Genomic DNA, 27,558 nt, shown 5'->3' on the forward strand with positions numbered 1-27,558 from the left:
GGCTCAGACTTCTTCCTCTTGGTTTTTCGGGCCATCACCGCCGCTCGTGCCCTACATGGCCCAACGCCCCTAATAGTCAGCGCCCTAGGCCCAGGCCTAGCTCGCCTAGTGCTTCCGCCAGCCCTAGCGCTATAGGAATGAGTAGTAGCATCTATTACCACACAGCTCGCTTTTATATGGTCATCTTATTTACTGAAGGTTGGTGCACTAAAGGTTCCCATTATGGTTTTCTATAATTTTTTTTTTCATAATACAAAATTAAGGCTGAAGTCACTCAACCAATCAGCCAGAGACATCTTTTGGTCTCTACTGATTTGTGCTGGAACGGAAAATAGAAGTGAAATTCTTAAAAAAAAAAAACTCTTTGCGCCAAATCCACTGTCACCTTCCCCTGTTATGCTGCACCACAGCATCCCTGATTTTTTTTTTCCCTTTCCAAGGGAAGTAGAAAAATTATGCTTTCTGCAGGAATTCGGACAGATTGCTACATTGGTCCTGGATTCTCTGCAATAAATCCAGCTTTATTCAGGGCAACACATGTTGTAGAACTCTGCTCTATAATAAAAGCAGGCTATGAAGAGGAGGCACCACTTGTGCCTTAGGCAGAAGGCCTCTGGGTTTCTAGTACTTGGCATGGCTTGAGTAAAGCCAGCAGAGGTTACCTGGAAGCAGATGGAGCAGATGTCATTGTGGGCCTGCAGCTGCCCTCTCGAGGCCCTAGGAAGCAAATTGATCTTCTTGGCTGCCTCCCGGCGCAGGAGAAAGCTCTTCCAGCCTGACTGGGCCCGCAGCCACACATTGAAGTATGAGTGGATGATAATCACAGAGGCACCCATCCAACTCCATTCGCCGAAGAGGGACTCCCAGGTTCCATAGCCAACCACGCAGACGGCCACCAGGAACTCCAGCACCCGGCTCACCGCATTCACGCAGTAGATGATCTCATCCATTTTCTCCAACGGACTGCCCTGGAAGAGCTCCACCATGAACAGACTGTAGATGAAGAGGGTTCCCATCACCTGAAGTGGAAGTGGGTAGGTACAATAGCAGAAAATGTCTAAGAGAAAATAGTGAGCAAGTGTGCGTGTCCATCCCTCACTTATAAAATTCAACAGCTGCACACCAGGGTCAAGTCCAGAATCAAGCTGATGTACCCCAAAACTCAGAACACAGTTGCCACAGGGTATGCAAGCTGGGTAGACTTTTACCTGCAAGGATGTGAGCATACAGCTAGACACCAGAATCAGCAGCCAGAAATCCATGTGAAAAAAATGGGATATCTTATATGCCATGAAGCAGGGGAAGATCAACAGGAAGACACACATGCTGATGCCACGAAAATGCTTCCAAGGACTCCTGGGAGGGAGACATAAGAAATAACATGCCTGGGATGCACAAAATAAGGCTGTGAGGCAGTGAAAACACTTGGCAGTAGGATGCATAGCTGCAGCAAAGCAACATGTGACTATAGCGTTAAAGGCTGCACACTTCAGTATATTAAAATGGTTCAAAATAACCTTCAAAAAAAAAAAAAAAAAAAGACTTTGTCCTTCCCTCCCTCCACCACAAATGCTGGAGCTAAATGAATTGCATCTTCAACCTCCACCCCCCCCAGATATGCGACTGGGTTCTTCTTCCCGTTCATCAGAATATTTACTGCACTTCAGTTGTAGCCGTGATCCAGCGCAAAGAATCTCTGTGTTTGCTTAGCAAATTGGGCACATGGCCAATAACTTGCCCGAGCTTTCACAGACCTCTGCCTAGAACACAGCACACAGCAGCGATGTAGCTGGCAGAGTAACTCTTTCCTCTAACAAGTCCTATGACGTGAACCCCCGTAAGCAGCACACGCCAGGAGCCGCCCCCCTCCCTCGCTTTCTTTTCCCCCAGGACATCACTGGGTCACACACTGGTATTCTCTGATAAATTTAACCCCACGACTGCTTCTACACTTCCGGGGTTGAACCAAAAATCACCATCAACACACACACACACTAGGAATGCTCACACTCTGCCAGGAGTGGGAATACATTTCTTGTGTTTTTTTTTTTCCTCCTTGAAAGCAGGTTCCTACAGCAGGCACTATACAGTGAAGTACGCATGACCATCACAAGCGTGTCCTTCTACCTTGTAGGAGTCCCCCCACACCAAGACAGAACCAAGGAATGTTTTGTTTTTTTTTATAGGCCAGTTTTTCCCTTAAAATGTGCAACCGCACAAAAAAGTTTGAATAAAAAGGTGAGCGCGTTTTGTCACACTTGCTAATCCAGTGATAACAATGTACCCTTCAAAAATACGCTTCCAGGTCACCCACTGCAGACGTGGCTGCCTGCCCGATTCTAAAGATCTACTAATTGTACAGCTGCTTGGATAAAATCCACTTAGTACCTTACATTAGAACTGCATCATTGTCATTAACAAGGAGGAGAGCAGATGGTCAGAGAACAGGTGAGCACACTGCAAGATGGGTGGTTACCGGTTGCGGGAGGCTCCAAGTGCCAGCACTATGGGATCAGCAATCTCAATCATAGACTGCAGGGTGGAGGTCACCACGATGAAGAGAATGATACTGAGGAGGAAAGTCCTCTGCAGAACCTGCAGATCCAGTAATCCTGTTTGCAGGGCCAGAAGAAGCAGCGTCACTCCCTCTGTCACACCCCTGCAAGGAGAGGCCAGCACACCCCGTCAGCACCATACAAACTGCATCAAGAGATCTTACCTCATTCAGGACCTGATTCATCAAGACCTTTCTCTCTCATTCTGTGTCTAAGGGGGGGAAACAAATCCCTTGGTGAATCAGGCTTCTTAGTGCCACTCCCTCTGCTCCACAACCCTTGCACAGCCCCTCACAACACAGGCAAGTTTCTGTAGCACAAATTTGCTGAAAACCCGTACACGTCAGAGGGAACAGCAGAGGTCCTGCGGAGCTCTCTAGCTGGAATGATCCTGCTTTCACTGCCGGCGTGATCTCACCTGTGCATGACGTTGCCGTTCTGGAAGGCACTGTATCCCATGAGATAGAACTTGCAGAGGGTAAGCATGCCCAGGGCGAGGTAGGAGACTGTGAAGGTCAGGCCGATCAGAGAGTAGGGGGTGCCGCAGCACTCTGCAATGCTGAGGAGTCGGATCACAGACCAACAGTCAAAGAGGGGAATTTAATCTCGGGACGCGCCTCTGAAATGAGCAGCCTTATTCCCACTACAGGCAAGGATCAGAACATTATTTACTGCAGCACCTCAAACTACTGCCCAATCCCAGGTGCAGAGAAGAAAATGCATGCCCAGAACTTCCACTCCCATCGGAGTGGATCCAGTGGCATCTCTGCCGTTATTCATGCCCCATCAGCCTCACAACCCCCACCATTCATTTTCTTCATCAAGCCTGGTCTGAACCCCTATTACAATCCTGAACCAGAGTGCTTTTTCTTTTAAAAAAAAAGAAGTCTGGCTCAGAGCACCTTCCCTCCCCTGCACATATTCCCAGATGCCCTGCCATGGCCTCCCATTCCCCATATACTCACTATTATTCCTCCCCTCCTTACCACTATCCCTGCAAGCACTGGTATTACCTGCTAAGAAAGACAAAAAGCAGCCCCTGCCGATCCAGCAAGCTGGTGCGAGATGCGAGGGAGTAAATCTGAAGACTGAAGAGCACCAGCCAGAAGACTAGGAAGAGGAGGGGGATGGAGAGTTGGTTCCAGAGGGACATCACCAAGGCCACCAACCGGTACACTTCCAGCACCTGCAGAGGGAGACAGACACACAATGTCACTCGCCAGGGATGCCAAGGCACATCTGGAGACCCCCAACATCACCAACTATTGCCCCTCCAGTCCCCAATGTGCCAGTGGCTGAGCACAATACCATAAAAAACAAAAACAAAAAAATCCACATACGTGCAACATTGATATCTACTGTCAAAAATGGGAAAAATTCTCCACACACACCCATTTACATGAGTTTTTTCTTCCAATACTGTGCCTTGTTTCCCCAAAATGAGCGCCCACAGAGCTGAGATGTGCTTTGGAAAAGGCAGCTGTGAATGGCTAGCTGCCATATAAAATACATCAATGCCAAGAATGAAAGAGAGGAAGACAACTTCAAAAGCATAAACAAACACGTGGTAGGTACATCGTATTTGGCTGTCAGTCCTCGTGTCTGTGTTTACGTTCACACTTTGTGCCTTTGGAAAAAGTACGTGTTACGCTCTTCTAAATGCTTTGGTACATTTGGTCAAGAGATGTGGCAGAAATTTATTTGGAAACTTTTCACAAGCAGCAGGAAGGGACAGAAAATAAGGCACACTCCATGGCTAAAAATGTCCATCTCATTCCGAACGTACTCCTCAATAAAGCATCGTTTTTCCCTGGACACCATGAGGTAGCTACTGGCCCACTGCACAGCTCGGCTAGTTAAGCCAGATAAACTTAGCTCATATATTCGGCAGCGCATCCACACCGCTGAATATATCCGGCTATCTTAAAAGTTAGCCGGATAATCTTACAGGCCAACCAGACTTAGGCAAATAAGTTATCTGGCCAACTCTGAATATCCAGAAAAACAAGACAATGGATGGGAGCAGGGGCGGGGTCACTGAAGATCTGACCTCTCTCATGATCTAAGGCAGTACGAGTAATTAATGAACCCAAGGGGAGGATTACTAACCTGTGCCACCTCCCTGCAGGCAGTCTTGGCAAGGTGTAGCGGAACAAACAAGTTGGTCGCCACGACATACAGAACTTCCAAGGAGGTGAGGATGGTGGCAAAAGTGTTCACCACTGGCAGCGACTGAAGCGGAAAACCACAGAGACGAGCCAGCAGGGGGAGCAGTGGTGCAGAGAAGAGCCACACCTGCCTGGTCTTCATGAGGAAGGAACAGAGGGTGCTCACAATCACCTGTCCTGGGGGGCGCAGGGAAGAGAGGATGAAGGAGCACGAGGGAAACTTGCCATTGCTATACAAACGCACCGCACATGAAATCCTATGCAAACGCTTGTCATATAATGTTAACAAGGAGCTTACATTCAACCTTGCGAGCTGTTTTAACAAAAACAGCCTCCATGCAAGCAGGTGTAGAAGAAGGGTTTCGGATTCATGGAGTTTATTTTTATGACACCCCCCCCCCCCACCAAGATAGATTTTTGTACCCTCACCAACATCAGCTCCATGCAGCACTCTCCAACACCCAACTTCTGCAAGCCATCTTTTCAAGAAGTTTGTATAGACAGAGGACCAGAGGTTGGCCTTCCCAAGCACACCCTTCCCCTGCTAGGCTGTGCACATTGGCAGCTTTGCATTCGATGCCTGCTCAGTCCCTCGCTGCAGATGGCTGGGAAGTGACTTCCCCAAGACCCCAACAGCCTAATAAAATTTAGATGACAAATCCAGAGCATTCTGAGAAGGTGGGAGGAGCAAGCCCCCCGAAAGGATTCCGGTAGCAGACCAACTTTGCCCTGAATTTGTAGTGCCACGACTTTCTACCACCAATGCAAAGTTTCTAAAAAAAAGGGGCTTCCTTCTCAAGCTGACAGGGAACTCCCAAAACAGTGGCGAAGTGTAAGCTAAGGACGTTACAAGCGCTGCTGCCAGTGCAGGTTACAGAACAAAAGGATGTCAAACACCGCCCTCCCCCAAACATATCTTTTAACAGACATTGAAAATACAACCCTGTATCACACTAATAAAATAGAGAGCAGATTCAGAGCATTTAAAACTGGGAGGGGCGGGGGGGGGACATTAAAATCGTGAGCAACCACAAAACAAGGCCCCCAGAATCCACTTATAGGAAGAGCAGAGGTACAGCATCATAGAAATAGGCCTGTGCTTCCCTCAAACAGGCATGCAGGATCCTTAATATGGAAACATTTTCTCTGGTTTCATGCTATGGATTCTGCACCCCATTCTCCTTCCCGCTAATCTTTTTTTTTTTTTTTTTTTATGGATCTAAACTTGTTTTCTGAATTTGCTTTCTTTCATGGAAGATATCACCACAGCACTAGTAAAGCTTATACAGTATTCTACTCAGCTGTTTGTCACAGCAGCTGCATCTCCATGCTTATTTCCTAGCGGTAATTGCAAAAATCCTCTCCTCTCACTAGCAAAATGAATGAAAAGCCAGATGTGTGACAGTTTTATGAACCCTCACTTCCTCCCCACCCCATCTCACCTTTGCCCAGTCAGGCCAAAAGTGAAAAGCGCATACAAAGAAATAACCCTAAAAAGGAGACATCAAGGAATTCCAGTTAGGCCTTCACCTATTTAGAGCAGTCAGCCATGCTTTTGTTTCAGGTTCCCTGCTCTTTTGCTGTAGCCCTTAGCACATACTCTGCCTTTTCCCCCAGAGGATGCAATGGCGGTCTCTCTGTAACGAAGGGTGTTGAGGAGAATGAATACCGAGCTGAAGCAGCTCACCGGTCAGTGCCGTCACGATGCGATTCAGCGCTATGGGATCCCTGTACACGGCTCCTTGGTACTCTGATTCAATCTCTCGGCGAATGTAATCCCTGAAAGAGAGAGAGCGGAAAGGATGGGAGGCGGGGGGTAAGGAAGACTGCCAGGAGCAAAGCTAAAATCGTTAATGGTTAAAGGTCTCAGTTACTCTAGCTATGTTGCGTCAATGTGCAGAGATTCAGTGTTGGATGGTCAACAGCAACTATTGACAGCGAATGTTACTAAAAAGTTACCATCAGGCTTCAGAGATGTTAGCTTCCATAACATATCAAGATCTATCATTTGGTTTTGTTCCTCATCTTCTACAACCCTCAGACTAGCAGCAGGGGAAAGGTTATAAAGCAGGGCAGTGCTCAAACCTGAATGCCGGCGGGAATCATCTAGAACCGGGGGGGGGGGGGGATGGCAAACCCTGGTACAACATCCCTCACTGAATTTTGGCACTGCAATGGTTTTAATACTCCCAAACCTGCTGTGCTAATCTTTGAAGCGCTGAAAGGTGAAACAAACCTATATAAAAAAAAAAATGTCCTAACCTAACCTTGTGACAATGTATTCACTGATATTAAGTCATTAAGACTACTGTAGCATTTTATATCTGGGTTGCACTGAAAAATTGTTAAAGTGTCCTCAGATTATTCAAAACACTACTTATTAATTCTCTTCTCTTAAACACATGTGGAGCAGATTCAGCAATCAGACTTTTCATTTGCCACTCCATACTGGAGAGGCCGATATTCAGTGCTACTTACCCAGATAAGTGGCAGCTGTCAGCAGTCGCCACTTAGCCGGACAACAAGTACTTATCCAGCTAAGTAGAAAGTCTGATATCTAATGAATGATGTGGACTCTGTGGCTCTGGTGAGTGGTGGGGACTCCCCGGCATAGCATGATATGCAAGTGCCGGGTCCAAGTGAATAAAAGTAGGTGGTGGCACCTGAAGATGTATAGATGAAAACAGATTTTTGATGATCATGATCTGTTGCATGGCTTGAGCAGATTGGCTTACTGGAGACTGAGGCCTAGGTCTCAGGTATTAATGGCAACGGAGATCCTCTCATCCAAGTTTGGAGACAAATCACCCTCAAATCGACACAATGTAGAGCTTTTGGAATAAGGCTTGGATGGTGATGACCATGGCTCCGCTGCTAAGAAGTTAAGGATTGGATCTACATGACAGCTGGCAAGCGATGCTGGATCCTCTCTTCTTTTCTTCTGAGAAGGTGAGAGCGGAGACATTTGCTGGTCAGGCTCTTGTGGACGCTTTGACTTAGAAGTTTGCCTGTGATCTCCTGACAGCATCTTAGTATGCATCGATTTTTGCATCATAGATTTGTGTGACACCGTATGGAGCCTTGCCTCTATATCATGAGCAACGTGTCATGGCACCCTATCAGCGCTAGAATGAGCCACCTCACTGCACGTTGTCGACTGCTGTACCCCGCAGTGTCCTGCTTCGATGATTTTCTTGGTTTGATGAGGCTTGACGCATCATGCGTTGATGATGCTCTCAACGACTCAGTGTACTTAGGTACCATCTTGAGCGCTTCAGTCGGCTTCGTTGGTTTTGATGGGGGGAGTTTTGGTGCCTTAGCGACCAAGGACCTCACAAGACCTCACTTACTCTAGCCAGGGTAGTGGACTCACTCTGGACTTGTTTGGAGGGTTTAGAAGATGATAGTTTTTAGGCCTGGGTGAAGAATGCGTAGACAAACAATAATTGTGACCTTTACTGACAGACATAATATGTCCGCGCTGACAGAACTTAAAGCCCGGCTTCTTTGACAAGGCAAGAAGCACTGAAAAGTGCTGTTGTGGTGATCGCTTGCGCGAAAAAAAAAAAGATCAGAAGAGGAAAAAAGGTCAGAGAGGCTTCTGCACATCCATGTGAAGTACGGGGGGGAAAAAAAAAAACCAAACAAACCCCCCAAAAAAAAGACTGAGGAGGAACATACCTAATTGTTCACGTGATAACCACGGCACATGTGCAGCAGAGAAAAGCTCTGATTTACTGTGGGAGAGCTCCACGTGGTGAGCCGTCAGATAGTAGTCACCTCAAACAGCAGGGCTAATTCAGCCCTGCTCATCGATGGATGTATCTCTATTTTTGCTAAGGTAGTGAGGCAACAAAATAATCAAAAAACGATAAACAGAAAATAATTTCCTCGAGAGAAAGAACACACCCGTGCTGATGCTCAGACAAAAAAAAGCCTGAGGACCCTCACAAGGCAATGCCTGCAGAGGAATTCCCACTCATGCTCAGTATAGCAAAAGCTCTATGAGCTTAGAGAAGAATCTTTTCAGAGCTGTTGGATGACATCACCCATGTATCATAGCTAATTCAAATAAACCTACAGATGTCAATTTTCAAACATATCCATTTAATTAAGTTAGCCAGATAAGACTTATCCAGTTAACTCACATGAGATATTCAGCAGCACAGCGATGCTGCTAATATCCCCATATTTGCCACTACTTGGCCACATGATTTATATCCAGGTAAGTTTAGACCTGCTATTAAGCAGGTCTAACTTATCCGTTAACTTGCTTGCCTGGTGCAAAGGTGGCAGACCTCACGCGTCACCTAGATAGGATGATAGACAGTGCTGGGGAGGTGCCGGCTGTCGTAGTACATGTGGGCACCAACGACATAGGAAAATGTGAGAGAGTGTTCTGGAAGCCAAATTTAGGATTTTAGGTAGAAAGCTGAAATCCAGAACCTCCAGGGTAGCATTCTCTGAAATGCTCCCTGTTCCACATGCAGGTCCCCAGAGGCAGGCAGAGCCCCAGAGTTTCAATGCGTGGATGAGACGATGGTGCAGGGAAGAGGGATTCAGTTTTGTTAGGAACTGGGGAAACGTTTGGGGAAGGGGGAGACACTTCCCCGAAAGGATGGGCTCCACCTTAACCAGAGTGGAACCAGACTGCTGGCACTAACTTTCAAAAAGGAGATAGAGCAGCTTTTAAACTAGAACAAGGGGGAAACCAACAGTCAGCAGTGCATGGTTTGGAGAAATGTATCCTTGAAGGATACTAATGAAACAGGAGAGTTAGGGCATCCCAACAGAGAGGTTCCAATAAAAGCAAACGCAGTCCATGTGCCTATATGTAAAAAATCACCGAAGCTAATGATTTCCAAATTATCCCTAACAACTGAAAAGCATGTTGTTAAGACAAACAAAAAACACATTTTGAAATGTCTGTATGCCAGTGCCAGAAGTCTAAGAAGTAAGATGGGAGAGTTAGAGTGTATAGCAGCAAATGATGAGATTGACATAATTGGCATCACAGAGACTTGGTAGAAGGAGGATAACCAATGGGACAGTGCTATATCACATTATATCTCAATGATAGGGAGGATCAACTTGGTGGGGGTGTGGCACTTTATGTCCGGGAGGGTATAGAGTTCAACAGGATAAAGATCATACAAGAGACTAAATGCTCAGTAGAATCTATATGGGTAGAAATCCCATGTGTGTTAGATAAGAGTATAATGATAGGAGGATACTACGGTCCACCGAGAAAAAATGGTCAGACAGATGATGAAATGCTAAGAGAAATCAGGGAAGCAAACCAATTTGGCAGTGCAATAATAATGGGAGATTTCAATTACCCCAATATTGACTGGGTAAATGTAATATCAGGACTTGCTAGAGACAAAGTTCCTGGATGTAATAAATGATTGATTCATGGAGCAATTGGTTTAGGAACCAACAAGAGAGGGAGCTATTTTAGATTTAATTCTAAGTGGAACATAGGATTTGGTGAGAGAGGCAACGGTGGTGGGGCCACTTGGCAATAGTGATCATAACATGATCATATTTAAACTAATAACTGGAAGGGGGACAATAAGTAAATCTGCAGCTCTAACACTAAACTTTCAAAAGGGAAACTTTGATACAGAGGAAAATAGTTAGAAAAAAACTGAAAGGTGCAGCTGCAAAGGTTAAAAGTGTTCAACAGGCATGGACATTCTTTAAAAATACAATCCTAGATGCACAGTCCAGATGTATTACATGCATTAAGAAAGGTGGAAGGAAGGCAAAACGATTAGAGTTATGGTTAAAAGGTGAGGTGAAAGAGGCTATTTTAGCCAAAAAAAAAATCCTTTAAAAATTGGAAAAAGGATCCATCTGAAGTGTAAAACATTGATAAGACAGGCAAAGAGAGAATTTGAAATGAAGTTGCCATAGAGGCAAAAACTCATAATAAAAACTTTTTAAAATATATCCGAAGCAAGAAACCTGTGAAGGAGTCAGTTGGACCATTAGATGACCGAGGGGTTAAAGGGGCTCTTAGGGAAGATAAAGCGATTGCAGAAAGACTAAATGAATTCTTTGCTTCCGTGTTTACTAATGAGGATGTTGGGGAGAAACCAGTCACTGAGATGGTTTTCAAGGTTGATGAATCAGATGAAATAAACCAAATCACTGTGAACCGGGAAGATGCAGTAGGCCAGATTGACAAACTAAAGAGTAGCAAATCACCTGGACCAGATGGTATGCATCCTAGAGTACTAAAGGAACTAAAAAATGAAATTTCTGATCTATTAGTTAAAATTTGTAACATCATTAAAATCATCCATTGTACCTGAAGACTGGAGGGTGGCCAATGTAACTCCAATATTTAAAAAGGGCTCCAGGGGTAATCCGGGTAACTATAGACCAGTGAGCCTGACTTCAGTGCCGGAAAAAATAGTGGAAACTATTCTCAAGATCAAAATCATAGAGCATATAGAAAGACATTGTTTAATGGAACACAGTCAACATGGATTTACCCAAGGGAAGTCTTGCTTAACAAATCTGCTTCATTTTTTTTTAAAGGGGTTAATAAACATGTGGATAAAGGTGAACCAGTAGATGTAGTGTATTTGGATTTTCAGAAGGTGTTTGACAAAGTCCCTCATGAGAGGCTTCTAAGAAAACTAAAAAGTCATGGGATAGGAGGTGATGTCCTTTCGTGGATTACAAACTGGGTAAAAGACAGGAAACAGAGAGTAGGATTAAATGGTCAATTTTGTCAGTGGAAAAGCGTAAACAGTAGAGTGCCTCAGGGATCTGTACTTGGACTGGTGCTTTTCTCTCTCTCTTATATATATATATATATATATATATATATATATATATATACACACATTCACACACACACATACATATATATATACACATATATATACATACACACATATATAGATATATATATGATCTGGAAAGGAATAAGACAACTTAGGTTATCAAATTTGAGGATGATACAAAATTATTCAGAGTAGTTAAATCACAAGCAGATTGTGATACATTACAGGAGGACCTTGCAATACTGGAAGATTAGGCATCCAAATGGCAGAGGAAATTTAATGTAGACAAGTGCAAGGTGTTGCATATAGTGAAAAATAACCCTTGCTGTAGTTACATGATGTTAGGTTCCATATTAGGAACTACCACCCAGGAAAACATCAAGGCATCATAGTGGATAATACTTTAAATTCATTGGCTCAGTGTGCTGCAGCAGTCAAAAAAGCAAACAGAATATTAGGAATTATTAGGAAGGGAATGGTTAATAAAATGGAAAATTTCATAATGCCTCTGTATCGCTCTATGGTGAGACCGCATCTTGAATACTTTGTACAATTCTGATTGCCGCATCTCAAAAAAAATATAGATGCGATGGAGAAGGTACAGAGAAGGGCAACCAAAATGATAAAGGGGATGGAACAGCTCCTCTCTGAGGAAAGGCTGAAGAGGTTAGGGCTGTTCAGCTTGGAGAAGAGACGTCTGAGGCGGGATATGATAGAGGTCTTTAAGATCATGAGAGGTCTTGAATGAGTAGATGTGAAACAGTTATTTACACTTTCGGATAATAGGAGGACTTCCATGAAGTTAGCAAGTAGCATGCTGAAGACTAATCTGAGAAAATTATTTTTCACTCAAAGCACAATTAAGCTCTGGTATTTGTTGCCAGAGGATGTGGTTAGTGCAGTTAGTGTAGCTGGGTTTAAAAAAGGTTTGGATAAGTTCTTGGAGTAGAAGTCCATTAATGGCTATTAATCAAGCTGACTTAGGGAATAGCCACTGCTATTAACTGCATCAGTAGCATGGGATCTTCTTAGTGTTTGGGTACTTGCAAGGTTCTTGTGGCCTGGTTTGGCCTCTGTTGGAAACAGGATGCTGGGCTTGATGGACCCTTGTTCTGACCCAGCATGGCAATTTCTTATGTTCATTACGTCCAAATATCAGTACTTTCTTGGCTGTTAGCTGGATAAGAAGTGCCACCCCTATCCTCCCACCCCTGATTTTTCCAGCTAACTACTTAGCCAGATAAGTGACTTATCTAGGTGTGATTGCTGAATGTAGTCTGATATTCAGCGGCTACTACTTAGTCAGATAAGTCCACCTTTTTGGCTAAGCAGCGTTTGAATATCTGCTTCACAGTACCTGAAATGTAACTCCCTTTAGTTTGGTTTTGGACAAACAAGTTAAGAAAGAAGAGGAAGGAATTTCACAAAAATTCTAGAATTAAAAAAAAAATGTTCTAAATTAAGTTCTTCTACATGGAAGAAAAGACCTCAGAAACAGCTTGCTCATCACAAAATCTCTTTGCAACCTTCACATAATGCTTGGCCAAAAAACCTCCAATCTACCTAAAGTCCAACTTATTATTCTTCACAACTGGCAACTAGTTTTGGCGCTTGTGAAGTTCATGAAGTGCCAAACCTGGATTTTAACCAGAAGAAAAATTCTTCAAATATTGACTGAGCATCAGCAATTGACAAGATCACAACATAAGATAAATTGCTCTTTTAATAGTTGGAGCTTGTGAAGAACAATAAGTTGGACTTTAAAAGTAATGTTATACAATTAAAAAAAAAAAAAAAACCAGGACAAAAAGGACTTAAAAATCTTATTCACAGAGGGAAAGTCACATAAGGGAATAAATTATATAGAATGTTTCATGAAAAATAATTTAAAAAAATTTAAGTAGGTCAGAGGTTTTTTGACCAATGATTATTTGAAGCTTGCAAAGACATTTTGTGATCAACAAGCTGTTTGAGGTCTTTTCCTCCCAGTAGATAAATTATGTGAAACCCCCCCCCCAAAAAAAAACCCCCAAAATGCATTAAGCTCATTATATTGTTCTATATTGCGAGATTGAGATTTGAATCCCCGATTTAATTTTTGTGATTTTTCTAAATTAAGTTCCGACACATGGATAAAACTTCATCTTGCCTTTCATGCTTCTGCCCTGCCCTCACAATCAATTTCTCCGCACTAACTCTTGACGCACATTATCCGACACAGAAGTACTGATAAATGAAAAACAGCTGGGAAAGTTTGTTGATATACTACATCGCCGGGATTATGACATCATCGGCCAGGACTCTAATTACTCCTATCAGGAATCCCCCCCCCCCCCCCGCCATTAGAAAATGGGTGTTTAGACAACAGAAGAAATGCCTTAACTGCCCCCCGCTTTCACATAATACTCAGTTCGAAGTGGAGACCTCTGTGCCCGAGACGGGTTGAGCTAAAGGCATCCAGCATCTAAACTCACCTGGAGGTTTGGTGAGCCACATAAAGCAGGAGCACAGTCAGGAGATACAGATACATTTTCACCAAATACCGAACTGGCAGCATCAGCAGCACCACACACAGCACATGACCTGCAAGGCATAAGAAAGAGAAGCAGAATAAGCCGCACAAGTATTGCTGCAACAAAGCTGTCATTTTGACCACAGCCGTCTTGAGAGTCTGCGCTAGTGACCCCCGATTACTGGAACTCATGCTGCTGGGATTCCACCTCATTTTCTGCACCACACTGCAATCCCCACCCCACAGAGGCTGCCAGAACGAAAGGCAGATAGGTGCTCAGCAAGTGGTTGACGGAAATGGGAAAGAAATCTATGTTCCACAAACACCGGCCTTCTCACCACCCCCTCCCCAAAAAACAAGCCCAACCACAACTCAACCAGAGAACGTGCTCTCTCCATAGCCGGACCCTCCCCATGGAACACCCTGCCCACAGACCTAAGACTCGAACCGACGACACAAACCTTCAAAAAGAAACTAAAAACATGGCTCTTCCAAAAAGCCTGCGTGACATTCTGAGGACCACCACACTCATCTCACTCTCCCCCTCCCCCAATCACCAACCAATTTCACCTTGAAATGCCCCACCCCCTCCCTCCCATCCTCTGCCTCCCCACTCAGAATCGAACCCATTATCGCAGAATGTTAAGCCTTTACGTACCTAAATGATCATAAGAGATAAAGCTATCCTTTACTAGCTTGTTAATTTACTCTCCCCCCTGTTACGTTCTCCCAGTTCTCAACACCCCGTTATGATGTAACTTAACTCGTTCCATGTAAACCGATGTGATAACACATGTTGAATGTCGGTATATAAAAACAAATAAAGATACATTCTAAATGGGAGTTTCTTGACTGGCTGGTAGCCAGACTACAGGACAGTCACAAAGCTGTAGAGGAGCCGGCTAAGAACCAGGGAAGCCAAGGCTCAAATCCCGCTGCCACGCCTTGTGACTTTGGGCAAGTCGCTTCATCCTCCCATTGCCTCAGACTGGGAGCCCTCCGGGGGCAGGGAAATACCTACAGCATCTGAACTTTACAACTTGAGCTATCACTGAAAAAGGCATAAGCTAAATCCAAATAAATAAAACCAACTATTAGAGACTTTTTAAAGGTAACAAAAAGAGAGGCACCCTTGCCACAATGGGATCAGAAAAAGGAAACAAAAAAAAAAAAAAAAAAAAGAGTGGCTTGTAGAAAGAAACATAAAACCTACAAAAGAAAAAAAAAAAAAAAAGGGGCAGAAGCAAGCTAGATGGAAAGTAACACCAAAACATAACATAATTAGGTTCTTAATATCCAAAGTTATTAAAGATTACCAAATGTCTAATCACAGACTCCAAAATAAAGAAAAAAAACCAGCAGATCACAGGGAGGCTAGTTTTCAAAGGAATTTCTACAGGTAAAACAGTATTTTACACGTAGAAATGATTTTTACAGAATCACCTGCTCAATAAGAGGATAAAGGTTTAATGATGTACGATCCTCAAACATTTCTATTGGAAAGCAAACAGTAGAACTAGGGGAATTCCCTGCCAGAAGAGGTAGTAAAGATGAAAAAAGTAAACAAATTAAAAAAAAAAAAAAAAGCATGGGATAAACACTGTGGATCCCTAAAGGCTGGAGGTGGAATGAAGAAAAGGAGGCATGGGATTAACCTGCAAGGAGCAGTAACTGCTACCCCTAACAGGAGGCATGGGGATTACTACCCTTAACCAATTAGCAGTGATGCAAATGCAACATAGCTCTACGCTTCGATGGCAGGATGGACGGGGGGAGGGTAATTGGATTCAGATGACAGCCAATGCTGGGCCCTGACTTTTACGGTCTAGGGTACCGATATACAAAAATCAGGGGAAATGCACAGGACTGCTTCTACGGCCAAGTCCAAAAGCAAAGCACGCTCGAGCAGCATTGTCTGAATTATCTAGAAGGCTGCTCACCCTGCAAACATGTTGCTAGCAGTAATTTTGTTATGGATTTGATGTTTGCTTGGTTTTGATTTTTATTACTACTACCCTTAACATTGGGCTCAGGGTAACCTGCACGGACCAGCAGTTACCACCATAAGAAGCTTGCTGGGCAGACTGGATGGACCAGATGGTCTTTTCCTACTGTCATTATTACTATGTTAAACTTAGGCACACAAAGTTCCTGAGCAAGCTTTTCCTGAAATATCATGGATTTATCATCTGCCTCCTTTTAAAACAAGGTTCCTCAGACTCCAACAATATGCAGACCCTTTCACCTATAAAGCCTGAGAGCTTGAATCTTACTGCAATTTTGGAAACATCTGAAGGAAATACTGTTACCCTGGCTACCTTAATATGTTCCTTCTTATTACAATCCAATAGAGACTGGATTCTTAAGATGTTTTTTCGTCATCGTTTGGAATCTTTTCTTGATCTGAAAGTGCAGATTTTCCGGATCTTGCTAGACAAACACAGAAGAGGACAAAACATTTCTATTATTGAAACCCCAGGTTCTTCAACTTGGGGCCTTTTTCCTTCTTAAATTTCCCTGTAAATGTTTGATAAAGTATCAGGATATTTCATATGTATTTTTCCAACCTTCCCAATCAACAGTTTTCTTGAGTAATAAATGCAGGGCTAATCAAAGTCCATCTCCTCTCGTATAAATTGAGTGAGATTGTCTCGTCCTCTTTTTGTAACAAGCTACCCCATTTTTGCTAGTGCTATTTTCTTGTTTAGTTTTGTAACTTTTCCTGAGATTGTGATTTTGGAACCTCCGTTTTTGAGGACTTGTAGTTTAATGTGATTTGATTTTCCTATTGTAATTAATATTCTTTGATTAATGTATGTCATATTGACTTTTTCCATTCAAGTGGATTCTTGATTTATTTTGCAAATTTATAAATAAAAAAAAAACTTGGGCACACAAGTTATATCTGCATGCTGGTTACCTGGCATGAGTGATGGAGTTTCCCAAAGGCAGGGCTGGGATTTGCACTTATGCACATAACGTTTGCATTTTCAAAAATATAGGGGCAGATTTTTATGCGCACCAATCCCGGAAGATAAGTGCATGGCCGCGCTGAGCGCATTTTCCAAGCAGCCCGGCCACACATGTATCTCCCAGGTCATGCAGAAGTGCTGGGCTTTTTAAAAAGGAGGGCCAGCGGTATGCTCTGGGTTGTGTAGGGACTGTCCTGTTGAAGCACATCAGCAGCTGGTTGGCGCGTGCAACTTACGGTACTTCTGCTCGGAGGAGCAGGTAAGTTGCAAAACAAAAACATTGAGAGTAGGTAGGTGGGGTTTAAGGAGAGGAGAGGGAAAAGGGAGGAAGGATAGGTAGGAGGTTAGGGAAATTCCCTCCCAGGCCGCACAGATATAAAATCGGGCACACATGTGCACACGTATAGGCAATTTTATAACATGCGCGACGCACACGTTATAAAATCAGCGTGTCCATGTGCACGCGCCGGGAACCGCACGCACATGGATGTCCGCTCGTCTTTTTAAAAAAAATTTACCCCAAAATTTCTGTGTGCAATTAGGTATAATTGCCCTGTATGATTGTCTTCATTAGATTGTAAACATCTCCCAAGCAGGGACAGCCTCTTATGAGTGCTTATGCATCGCTGTGTACGTCGAGTAGTTTTGTAAAAGTGATTAACATTAACAGTAGGTAGCTTTGCTAGGAATTTTCAAAAAGGGAAAATATGCACGTGCTTTCCCTCTGAAGGCTGGTGTAACTTGGTGCAAATATTTGCCTTACTTGCTCTCTGTCCAATTTAGACAGGCTGTTACAAAAATGACCCCTTAATGAGGAAAAGGCTACTAAACAACTGTAAAATACCCGACACGGTGAAACATTGAAACTCCATCCATGGCCATGATTCAGCAGCAAATCTGCCTGCTTCATAGTTCACTCCCAGTGAAGTAAGTGCAGGGCAGCATTAAAAAGCCTTGATGGCATCACAAATGCACTGACCTCCCCGAGAATACAACAGCACTGACCTCCCCGGCCTGTTTCCCTATAGGCAAGAAAAAGAAACATTCAGGACACCACACATGAGAAGCATGGGATGAACAATTGAGATCGAATGTCGGTATATAAAAATAATAAATACAAATACAAACGTTTTTTTGTTTTTTTTTTGGGGGGGGGGGGGGGGGGGGGGCGGGCAGGAAAGTGGCACCAGACAGATTTGATAGGCTAAAAATGTACAATCTTTTTTCTGCATCTCGGCTTTTGAAAGAAAAGAGAAGAGATGCAACCAGAGAGCCTGGTCGTTATATTTTCCTTGGCACCCTGCAGCTTCATATAGTTTATCTCACCATAATTAATTCTGCTCTATTACGCTGTCCAGCCACTTATAAGCAAACCTGATGAGAGGTGTCTGTAGCAACGTTTCAAGCTTCAAGTTCTGCCTAAGCATTCTGTGTGGCTCCCTTTGGTCTATTAAGCAAACAAAGGGGATCAGAGAGAAATGAAACAAGAACATTTATGAATAGTTGACAAGGGCCAATTTTGTTCTCTGGCAGAGATTCTGCACATTTAAGGCAATGCTCATTGCATGAATTGCTGTTAACAGAAGCCTTCCGTAAACTAGGCTAATGAAGTAAACTGGTGATCCCAAGCACCAACCCAGAGCAGAGAAATGTCACCACAGTTCACTCCCATCTCCCTAAGTTTTCAACTGATTCAACTACTCCCTGTAGGAAATATAAATAGGGCTTCTAATTTTAGCATACAAATTGTGAATTTTGGTGTTTATTTTTGTAGCTAATTAGGTGCATTTAAAATTTTCATACTGTTAGAACGTGTGTGAGGGGTGGGTTTTTTTTTTAGTTATTTCATTTTGTAAACACTTGTCAGACGCTCCACACCGTCCACTCCTCCCAGTTTCAGCACAGCCCCTCACAGCCTCTGCACTCTCTGCCATCCCAGCACAGCCCAGTGAATGAATAATATCCACCTACAGGAGGGAAACCATCAATAACTCCCCCTCTAGGCTGTGTGGTATAGAATGGGCAGGTGTACCACGCCGCCACAGTCAGAGGGAGGACAGGCTACAAAAACAACCCACACAAAATATTACTATTACAGGTAATATAAGCAAAATGAGTGCAGGCCTATTTACAGAACATATTTAGACATGGTATTAACATTGAAAAATACAGAAAAATGTGCTTTATTTGCAACTTATGACAAGAAACCCCCTCCCTTTCTCTCAGGTTCAAGCAAATCATAAATAAAATGGACAAAATGTTAGAATATACATTTTTCAGTTCAACCTCACACGATTATCGAATACTTTAGATGAAGGGGGGGTCTTCGAACATTTTAAACACCAAAAGGGCGGAAGGGAGAGTAGTTTGTCTTTTAGAATCTGCTCCCTTTTTATTGATTTGAAATGCTGTGGAAGAGGGGAAGTGAACTTATGTGCAGTTCCGCCCATTCCATATGTTGGGCTATTTCCTGCAACACTTGCTGGCTCTTGGTTCCTCCCTGCCGATTGATGTAAGCCACTTTTGTTGCATTATCCGACATTATCTGGACCGCTCGACCCTGCAATCTGTCGTCAAACCACAAGCATGCCAACCGGACCGCACGGGCTTCCAGCTGATTGATGTTCCACAGAGACTCTTCTGCACTCCAGCATCCCAACCCTGGAGGCTCGCATCTCTAGCGAGTACTAGCCAGTCGGTGACCTTAAGGAAAACCCTTTTCTTAGATGGTCCGCTTTTAACCACCACTGCAGTTGAGTGCAGACCTCCATCGACAGGTGAAGCCGAATCGAACAGTCTTGAGACTGTGGGCTCCAACCAGACAGCAAGCTTGCTGAAGAGGACGCATATGCGCCCTCACTCATGGCAGCACATCTAGGGCCACCGCCATCAATCCAAGCACCTGTAGACAGGGCCACACTGCCGGGTGTACTGTGTTTGTCAATAGACACACCTGCGCCATTAGCTTCTGAATAAGGCCCTGCAGCAGAAACACCATGCCCTGTTTTGTATCGAACTGAATACCAAGATAGTCTGTGATGGCGGAAGATTTCTCTTGGCCAGGTTCATGACCCAACCCAGCTCCTACAACAAGGATATCATCTTGCGAGAGACCCAGAGGCTCTCTTCCAGACTCTTGGCCCGAATCAGCCAGGCGTCCAAATATGGGTATACTAGGATCCCATCTTTTCTCAACTCCACTGCCACCACCACCATAACCTTGGAAAAAGTTCTGGGCACGGTGGCCAAACCAAAAGGTAGAGCTCAAACCTGATAATGCCACCCCAAAACCATGAAATGCAGCAATCATTGATGCTCTAGTCAGACGGGTATTATGCAGTACGCCTCGGACAGATCCAGAGACATCAGAAACTCCCCCAATTGTACTGCCATCACCGAGTGCAAGGTTTCCATGCAAAAACGAGTCACACGCAAATGACGGTCAACTCCTTTGAAATCCAGGATAGCACGGAAGAGCCCTCCTTCTTGGGCACAGCAAAATAAATGGAATATCGCCTGTATTTTCTTGAGACGTGAAACTTTATGTATATATATATTTAAGGAAGCATACATAAATTGTAGAAATACATTTGGTTCGTTTAACCTTTAACCTCTGGTTTGCTAGTAGACTGAGTTGCCGTGTTGTGAAATTATGTTTTTCTAAAAAGTGTGTCACCAACATGAAAAGTTTGAAAGTTCTGCTCTAGGGAGTAAAGATTCGTCTCATTATCTGTGCCATCTGGGTCTCTATCGGGAAGACTGGCTCCAGGCGTACCCAGATGCTTACCTGCAGCACCAGCGTGCGGGGTTTCACCGCCTGCAATCCTGACTTGTTAAGACTGGCCAGGGCCAGGGACTGCGCCTGAAGGAAGGCGTACAGTCCTTGAAAAAAAAAATTCTACCCAAGAAAAGGCAAAAGGATCCATACCAAAACCAGGTGACAGCTGTCCTGGGCCCAGTGAACTCTCTTACTTCGCTGACAAACCAGTTAGGGGAGCTCCAAAATCAGATGACCTTTCTGGCAGCTCTTTTTCCATTCCCACACCAGGCTGGGAAGAACCAGGCTTAGTAAAATCAGACGGAGGCAATTCTCCCTCAGCATCCAAACAGCACTGTCACAAATTAGAGAACACGCCAGGCTGAGAAGCCCAAATATGACAAACACATATGGCAAGGTGCTTAGACTTCTTTGCTATGAGCGCCAGTCTGCCAACACACCCTAACAGGCGTCATAATAGGCCCTCAACACTGTGCCTATGTAAGTGCCAAAACTGAGCTCTCCCAGGACATTTAGATAGTGTGTGCAATAAAGTGCATGTGGTGCGCACAAGTGGACGCCCCGGTAGGTGCTCCTATGGCCCAACCAGGTGCCCAAAGGGCCGCACAGTCAGGCACACAACCACTATCCGACTAACTGAAGAGGGCAGTCTGTGGCGCACAAAAAATGTGCAAAAACGCCACCAAGGCCTACCATGTGGCAAACCAGATGAGCCTTAGAGCAAACCAGATGAGCCTTAGAGCAGGGCCTAGCCGCAAGGCCTCTCCCATCCCCTGAACTGCACGGGAGCAGGAACGACCGTTGGATTGCGCACCGAGCACAAAGAATGATGGGGGATGGGATCCCTACTCAACTCCACTCCTCTTTTATTTTTTAAATTACCCTTTACCTGAAAACTCATCTGAGGGACCACGGAAATCACATCAGGAATTCTCAACTGAGGGAGGAACCATAGAGATATCACCACAGACGAATGGGGCGAATAATCCTTCTCTTCCTTTTTTTTTTTTTTTAAGCAATCCCCAGTAGGGAGATGCACATCCCCCATTTGCCGTAGATGGAGAATACTGGCAGGCTGTTGTCACTGCAGGGGTTTATATACTGCAACATTAGCTTTGCTCTGTCTCCATCTGCTGGTAGAGGTGCATAACCCACTGGTTTTGGATTCACCTGTCCATATGCTAAGAAAGTCACCATTTTCTAACTACTGTGCATGGTTCATTTTTCTTCCAAAAGCTTCAAGACATCGCTCTAAACTTCAGTTCACTTTTAGCCAAAATGCCTTCTATATAAAATTACAGCATACAGAATGACAATTCCAGGGTTCTGGTTGGTGGGTCCCTGTGCAGTTTGCAGGCTCACCCTGAGATTGCTGCTCCTTACGGTTCATTGCCGTGGATGCTGCACGCAAGGTATCGACAGCTTCAGTAGAAACCATTTACATTTGTCAAAGCTGCCAGTTTTCCAAGCCACAAATTCATCAGGTGCTAACAAGTTGATATCATGTGCTGGAAAAACTAGCATTTTGTCAGAAAAAAAAATGTTGCTGTTATCACTTCTATGCATGGTTTCTTCTCTCATATTTTAATTTTACATTTACATGAAAGGCACATCAGTCACAGGAAAACCATCAAATCTGTCAGCAGACCCCCCCCCCGCATCCAGAAAACAAATATACATACTTGACCTACAGTCCACAATGAAAGTTCAATAAGGTGGCACAATAACATTACCCAATTAAATAATGCAAGAAAAAAAAAACCAGCAAAACTTTCTTAACAGAGTAGTATAGCTAATTCAATCCCACATCTAATCAGAGGGAGTCAAACATGCGCGCATGTTATAAAATCCGGGGTCAGCGTGCGCAAAGGTGTGCACACTTGTGCACTTTGCGCGTGCGCCAAGCCCTAGGGGAGCCCCGATGGCCTTCCCTGTTCCCTCAGAGGCTGCTCTGAAATTGGAGCGGCCTCGGAGGGAACTTTCCTTCTGCACCCCCTCACCCCTACCTAACCCGCCCCGCAGCCCTGCCTAAAACCCCCCCTGACCTTTATTTTTCAAGTTGCACCTGCCTCTGGGCAGGCGTAGGTTGCGCGCACCAGCCGAGTGCCCACGCACGATCCCCCAGCCTAGAGGCCCTACTGAGGCCTCTGGCCACGCTCCCAGGAGAAAATGTCAATACATCCAGGAATTTTTTCTTCAATACATCATAAAGGAGCCAATAACCTAACCTGAGGAAAAATTAGAAGATTTCTCTCTCTCATCTTCTAAACAATCAACTTTATTCCTTAAAAAGGTAATAACCCTGACTAAGATCACGTTGGTGTCTTGTGGCTTGATGAATTGCAGATAATTTTTTTTCTGTCCCCAAAAAGGCAGGGGCTCAGAATACTCTTAAAGTTCCCTTTTGTGTTTGCAATATTGTGATTTATTGTGATTAAGTATTATTACAAGAAGTACTGGGGCACAGAAGGGGGCAAGTACAAATGGAAGCATTGGCTCCCAGACACCTAATACCGACTGTACACCACTGGTCTTGCCAATAAAGTTTTCAGAATCCAATTTAGTTGCAGTCATCCCAGCCAAGCACAGAATTCACAAACACGTTTTCCCCATTCCATGTCTATGGAGGAAAAAGTTTAAAGAATAAGCCTGTATGTTTTGATAGGTTATTTTTTTGCAAGGCTTTACTGTGTTCCTTCCTGAAAGCCTCTGCCAGCTACAAGTGCCTCCCCTAGAAGCCACAATATTATTTGAGTGTTTTATATATTGTCGCTCCATGTGAGAATCATTAGTTCACAACAGTGTACAGGGTTAACACTTACAAACATAAGATGAATTACAAAGACAGGGAAGCACACAGGTGAACTGGGGAAACATTCTAAAGCTAAGGATGTACTTCAAAGACAGACATAACATGCAATCATAGCTAGATTTTAGGGGGTTGAGAATAAAGGGGGTATGATTCAGGACAAATTTCGGTTATCTGAGTCAAGTTGAGTTGGATATAGCAGTCAAACAGTAGGCATTAGTGAAAAGCCAGGTTTTCAGGTCTTTCTTAAATGTAATTGCCTTATATTGTTCGAAGATTCTCTGGCTTTGAGTTCCATAGCTTTGGGCCAGCAATTGATATAGCTCGGTCTCTAATTTCTGTGCGATGAGACTTTCTTACAATACACTTCAAGGAAAGTTTAAAATCAAATTCTAATAAATCATATTTTCAGAAGACTGACTTCTTGCAATACTGCAAGCCAGCTAAAAGGAGAGGAATTTAGGGTTACAAGTAAAGAAGCTTTTATGACTGAATTTGCGATCTTTCCCTTCATCCCACCGCCCCCCATGCTAGGATCCCTGCGATAAAGCTTTAGGGCAGGCGCTCCCGACTCTTACCTAAGTAATAGATGTTCCACACATATCTGGACTTAAAGATCGATTCCTCGTACTTCGGCCGAAGCAGCTGCGTGAAGCTTTCTACGTCCCACCTGTACAGGAGGTCAAGCAGGACGATGTTGGGCACCCGCAGCGCCACATTGGCTACGTCCTCCATCCGGGACATGGCTACGGCCAGGACAGGGGCAGCCTCCACTCCTTATCCTGCTCGCAGGCTGGCTGCGCGGGGCGGGAGCAGCCGCCGCCCCTGTCCGTGCACAGCCGCCAAGACCTTCATGCCACAGCCAGAGGCAACCAGGCCCTGCAGGACGCGAATGTGCAGCGTCCCCCTCTGCCACCTTAAGGTCACGGACAGCCCGTATCCGACTTCGGCTGTTCCTCCGAGCTCGCAGCCCACGCCGGGGCTGCAGATTTTCCCGGGTGACGCTTCCGTAGGGAAGCCACTCACGCGCAGGTGCACTCTGTCACATTCTCCCTGTCTCCAGCCGCTAACTCCTCCCCCCTCTCCAGCGCTGCACGTTTCCCCTACGTCAGACGCATGGGTAAATTAACCGCTTTGTGGCTTCCAGTGCAACCCGAGGCGAGTAGCAATAACTGCTGTTCCAGCAGCGCAGGGTGCCCGCAGCACATCTGGAAAATCAGGTCCCCCTTCTCCCCTTTAGGCTTCGGGGGGGGGGAGAAACAACAGCAGAGGAGAGTCTGCAGTATGGAGTAGAATAGTTCTTCCTTTCTTTGCTCTTCCTTGTCCATTCCAAATTCACCCCCTCCCCTCTGCAAGCAAGAGGGGTGGGGGAGGAAAAGATCAACAGGAAGAGGGGGACTGGATTAGGGAGCCGAGTGTTGCTTCTGGACTGTTTAGCTGCTCCAACCTCAATCCCACCACCTCTCCTCCTGTTCCCTGCACGCTGCCGAGGATGGTAGGGGGCTGTTGAGTGGCATTCTTTCCACTATCCCTGTGCGCCCATGCCTAGCCAGGGGAAGAGGGCTAGAACTGGGACAGGAAACAAGGAGGTGCATGCTAGGATCAGTTTTGGAGATTGAGAGGAAAGTGATGGGCTCATCCATGGAGGGGGAGTGAGAGAATGTATGTGCCATTTACACAGAGGGAGTCTGCATGTGCATATGCGTGTGTGAGAGCAAAAAACAAAACCTGTGAATCTATGGGTACCTCACACTGCTCGCCTTCCCCCATCCAGCCCTTAGTGTCACCTGGGCATGCTGATGCTTCTCTGTTAAGTTTACTGCTGTTGTGCCCAGCCCCTACCCCCACCTTCCCTGTGTCCCTTTCATGCTGCAGCTTACCACCCGTAAATTTCAGCCATGCTGCTGTTTTCCCCTCCAGCAGCTGGCCAAAACAAGACCTCGTTCTCTGAATGGCACTCATTGTCAGTGGGCCCAGTAGCCATACTGTGTAACTGCACGGGATTTACATATATCAATATGTAAAACCTGCTTACAGTTTGCATAAATGCAGGGATACACAGAGTTCTTGTGGCCAATATACAAACTCCAAACACTCTCGCCCAAATCTTTTAGCCCCAGGGCCTGGCTCTTTTATTGGCCTGGGGGGGGGAGGGGGGAGTAGAGGAATCACTTCTCCAAGGCCCCTGGGTAGCAGGGGTGAAACTGACTCTTTTATCTGGGAGAGGTATTGGTTTCCTTTCCATCTTTAGGGATGTGACTGACAATAACAACACAGTAGACTCGGTGAGTGTCCAAAAAATAAAAGTTTATTGTAGAAGTTGTGGCTTGAATAAATGGCACAACTCACTTCAGCGGCATAACAGGTAGAATACAGTTCTCAAACACTTCTTTATCTGTGCAAGTGTGTCTTTCCTCTTAACAGGGCAAGGAAAACATTCACCCTCCAAGGCGTGGATAAGTAAGGTTCCCAACTGGGCATGAGTATTCTTTGAGCAGGGAAAAACCTTCAAACTAGCAAGAAAAATGGCAAGTCTTTTCAAAGAGTCCAAAATTCTCTCTTTTCCCAGGGTAAAGACTCCAAGAATATCCCAAAATAGTCTTACGGTTCTCCAGAAAGTTTCTTTCTCTCTTTCTCAGGATCCCTGACTGGAACATGTATCCAACCAGAACACCACAGCTCTCTCGATGTCCTTCCTTCAGGGAAGGAAGAGGGCAGCAAAATCTTCCTCTACCAGAATCTGTTTCCCCAAAACTGAGTCCAGATACCAGAATCCACTTGTAACGGGTCAGCACCATATCTCTGTCCTCAGAGAGGGGCAGGTCTTCCCTATTCTGGCTCTCCAGGGAGAGACTTCCCCATAATCTTTCTTCAGGCCATAAAAAAATATGGGTCTTACAAAGATTTCCTATCAATAAAATGGAAAAACAAATCCCACAAAAACAATTCAGAAGCCAAACCAACCAACCAACCAAGGAGTGGACTGGAAAGACAGCTTCTTGACTGTTTCCCAGGAACTACAGACAAGAGAGTGCCTGAGTCCCCAAGGTAGGTCCACAAATCAATTGAGGCCAAAATGCCCGATTCCTACTAACTCCAAACTCAAGCTGCACTGACCCACTCTCTCAAGAAGAGAGCTGCTTTTATAGCACAAGGTGATGGCCTTCCCAACACCCTCTTAAGGGAGAGGCTATACCAAATGATACTTGCTGTAAATCAGGGCCTCCAAAACCTGTCGTGGGGACCCCTCAAGCCAGTCAGGTTTTCAGGATATCCACAATGAATACGTATGAGAGAAATTAGCATATCATGAGACTGTATATGTAAATTTGCCTCATGCATATTCATTGTGGATATCTTGAAAACAACTGGCTGAGGGGTCCCCAAGACAGGTTTGGGAAGTCTTGCCCTAAATCACTAACCTATCTGAACTAGCTCAAGGAGTTAACAAGAGCCTTAATGGTAATGAACACAAAAGGTCAATACAAATACATGCCCTCTGCATGAGGGGGTAGGCAGTGTGATGTAAAGAGGCCACAGTGACATGTGAAGACCAAAGAAATCAATGGAAAAATTCAGATAAGGCCAGAAGTGGAACACTCCTAAAATTCCATTTTGTGTTTGAATTATTGTGATTTACTGTAACTTTTAAGTATTACTAGGAGAAGGACCAGTGGAGTGGCCAGGAAAGAAGAGGGCAGTTACAAATGGAAGCACTGGCTCCTGAGCCTCTTTCACCCACTGAATAATGTTTCCTGAATCCAATTTAGCTGCAGTCGTCCCTTCAGCAAGCATAGAATTCACAAATACTTTTTCCCCATTCTCTGTCTACAGGGAAAAAAAGTTTAGTAAATAAGGCCCTATGTTTTTGATAGGTTATTTTGAAAGGCTTCACCGTGCTTGGTCCTGAAAACCTGCATTCTGCCAGGGCTAAGCGCCCTGGCCAGACCCCCACCCCCACCCC

The 27,558-nt window shown here is 44.7% G+C and overlaps 1 protein-coding gene across 6 annotated transcripts in view; it reads right to left on the reverse strand.

The window, feature by feature from the left end:
- Positions 1-24,683, reverse strand: part of LOC115087607 (RING finger protein 145-like) — a 29,379-nt gene extending 4,696 nt beyond the window's left edge. The window contains exons 1-9 of one of the 6 annotated variants that reach the window (XM_029595010.1): positions 24,173-24,682; positions 13,998-14,106; positions 6,324-6,502; positions 4,665-4,900; positions 3,569-3,741; positions 2,974-3,114; positions 2,477-2,659; positions 1,209-1,356; positions 663-1,019 (exon numbers count right to left, since the gene is read on the reverse strand). In XM_029595010.1, the coding sequence (XP_029450870.1) occupies positions 663-1,019; positions 1,209-1,356; positions 2,477-2,659; positions 2,974-3,114; positions 3,569-3,741; positions 4,665-4,900; positions 6,324-6,502; positions 13,998-14,106; positions 24,173-24,338 (1,692 nt within the window). In that variant the 5' untranslated portion in view covers positions 24,339-24,682. Of the gene's footprint in view, positions 1-662; positions 1,020-1,208; positions 1,357-2,476; positions 2,660-2,973; positions 3,115-3,568; positions 3,742-4,664; positions 4,901-6,253; positions 6,503-13,997; positions 14,107-24,172 lie in introns of those variants that run through there. The other 5 variants (XM_029595017.1, XM_029595024.1, XM_029595033.1 and 2 more) reach the window with 5 other exon arrangements.
- Positions 24,684-27,558: the final 2,875 nt, after the last annotated feature.

This window comes from Rhinatrema bivittatum, chromosome 1, assembly GCF_901001135.1.
Source record: "Rhinatrema bivittatum chromosome 1, aRhiBiv1.1, whole genome shotgun sequence".
NCBI lineage: Eukaryota > Metazoa > Chordata > Amphibia > Gymnophiona > Rhinatrematidae > Rhinatrema > Rhinatrema bivittatum.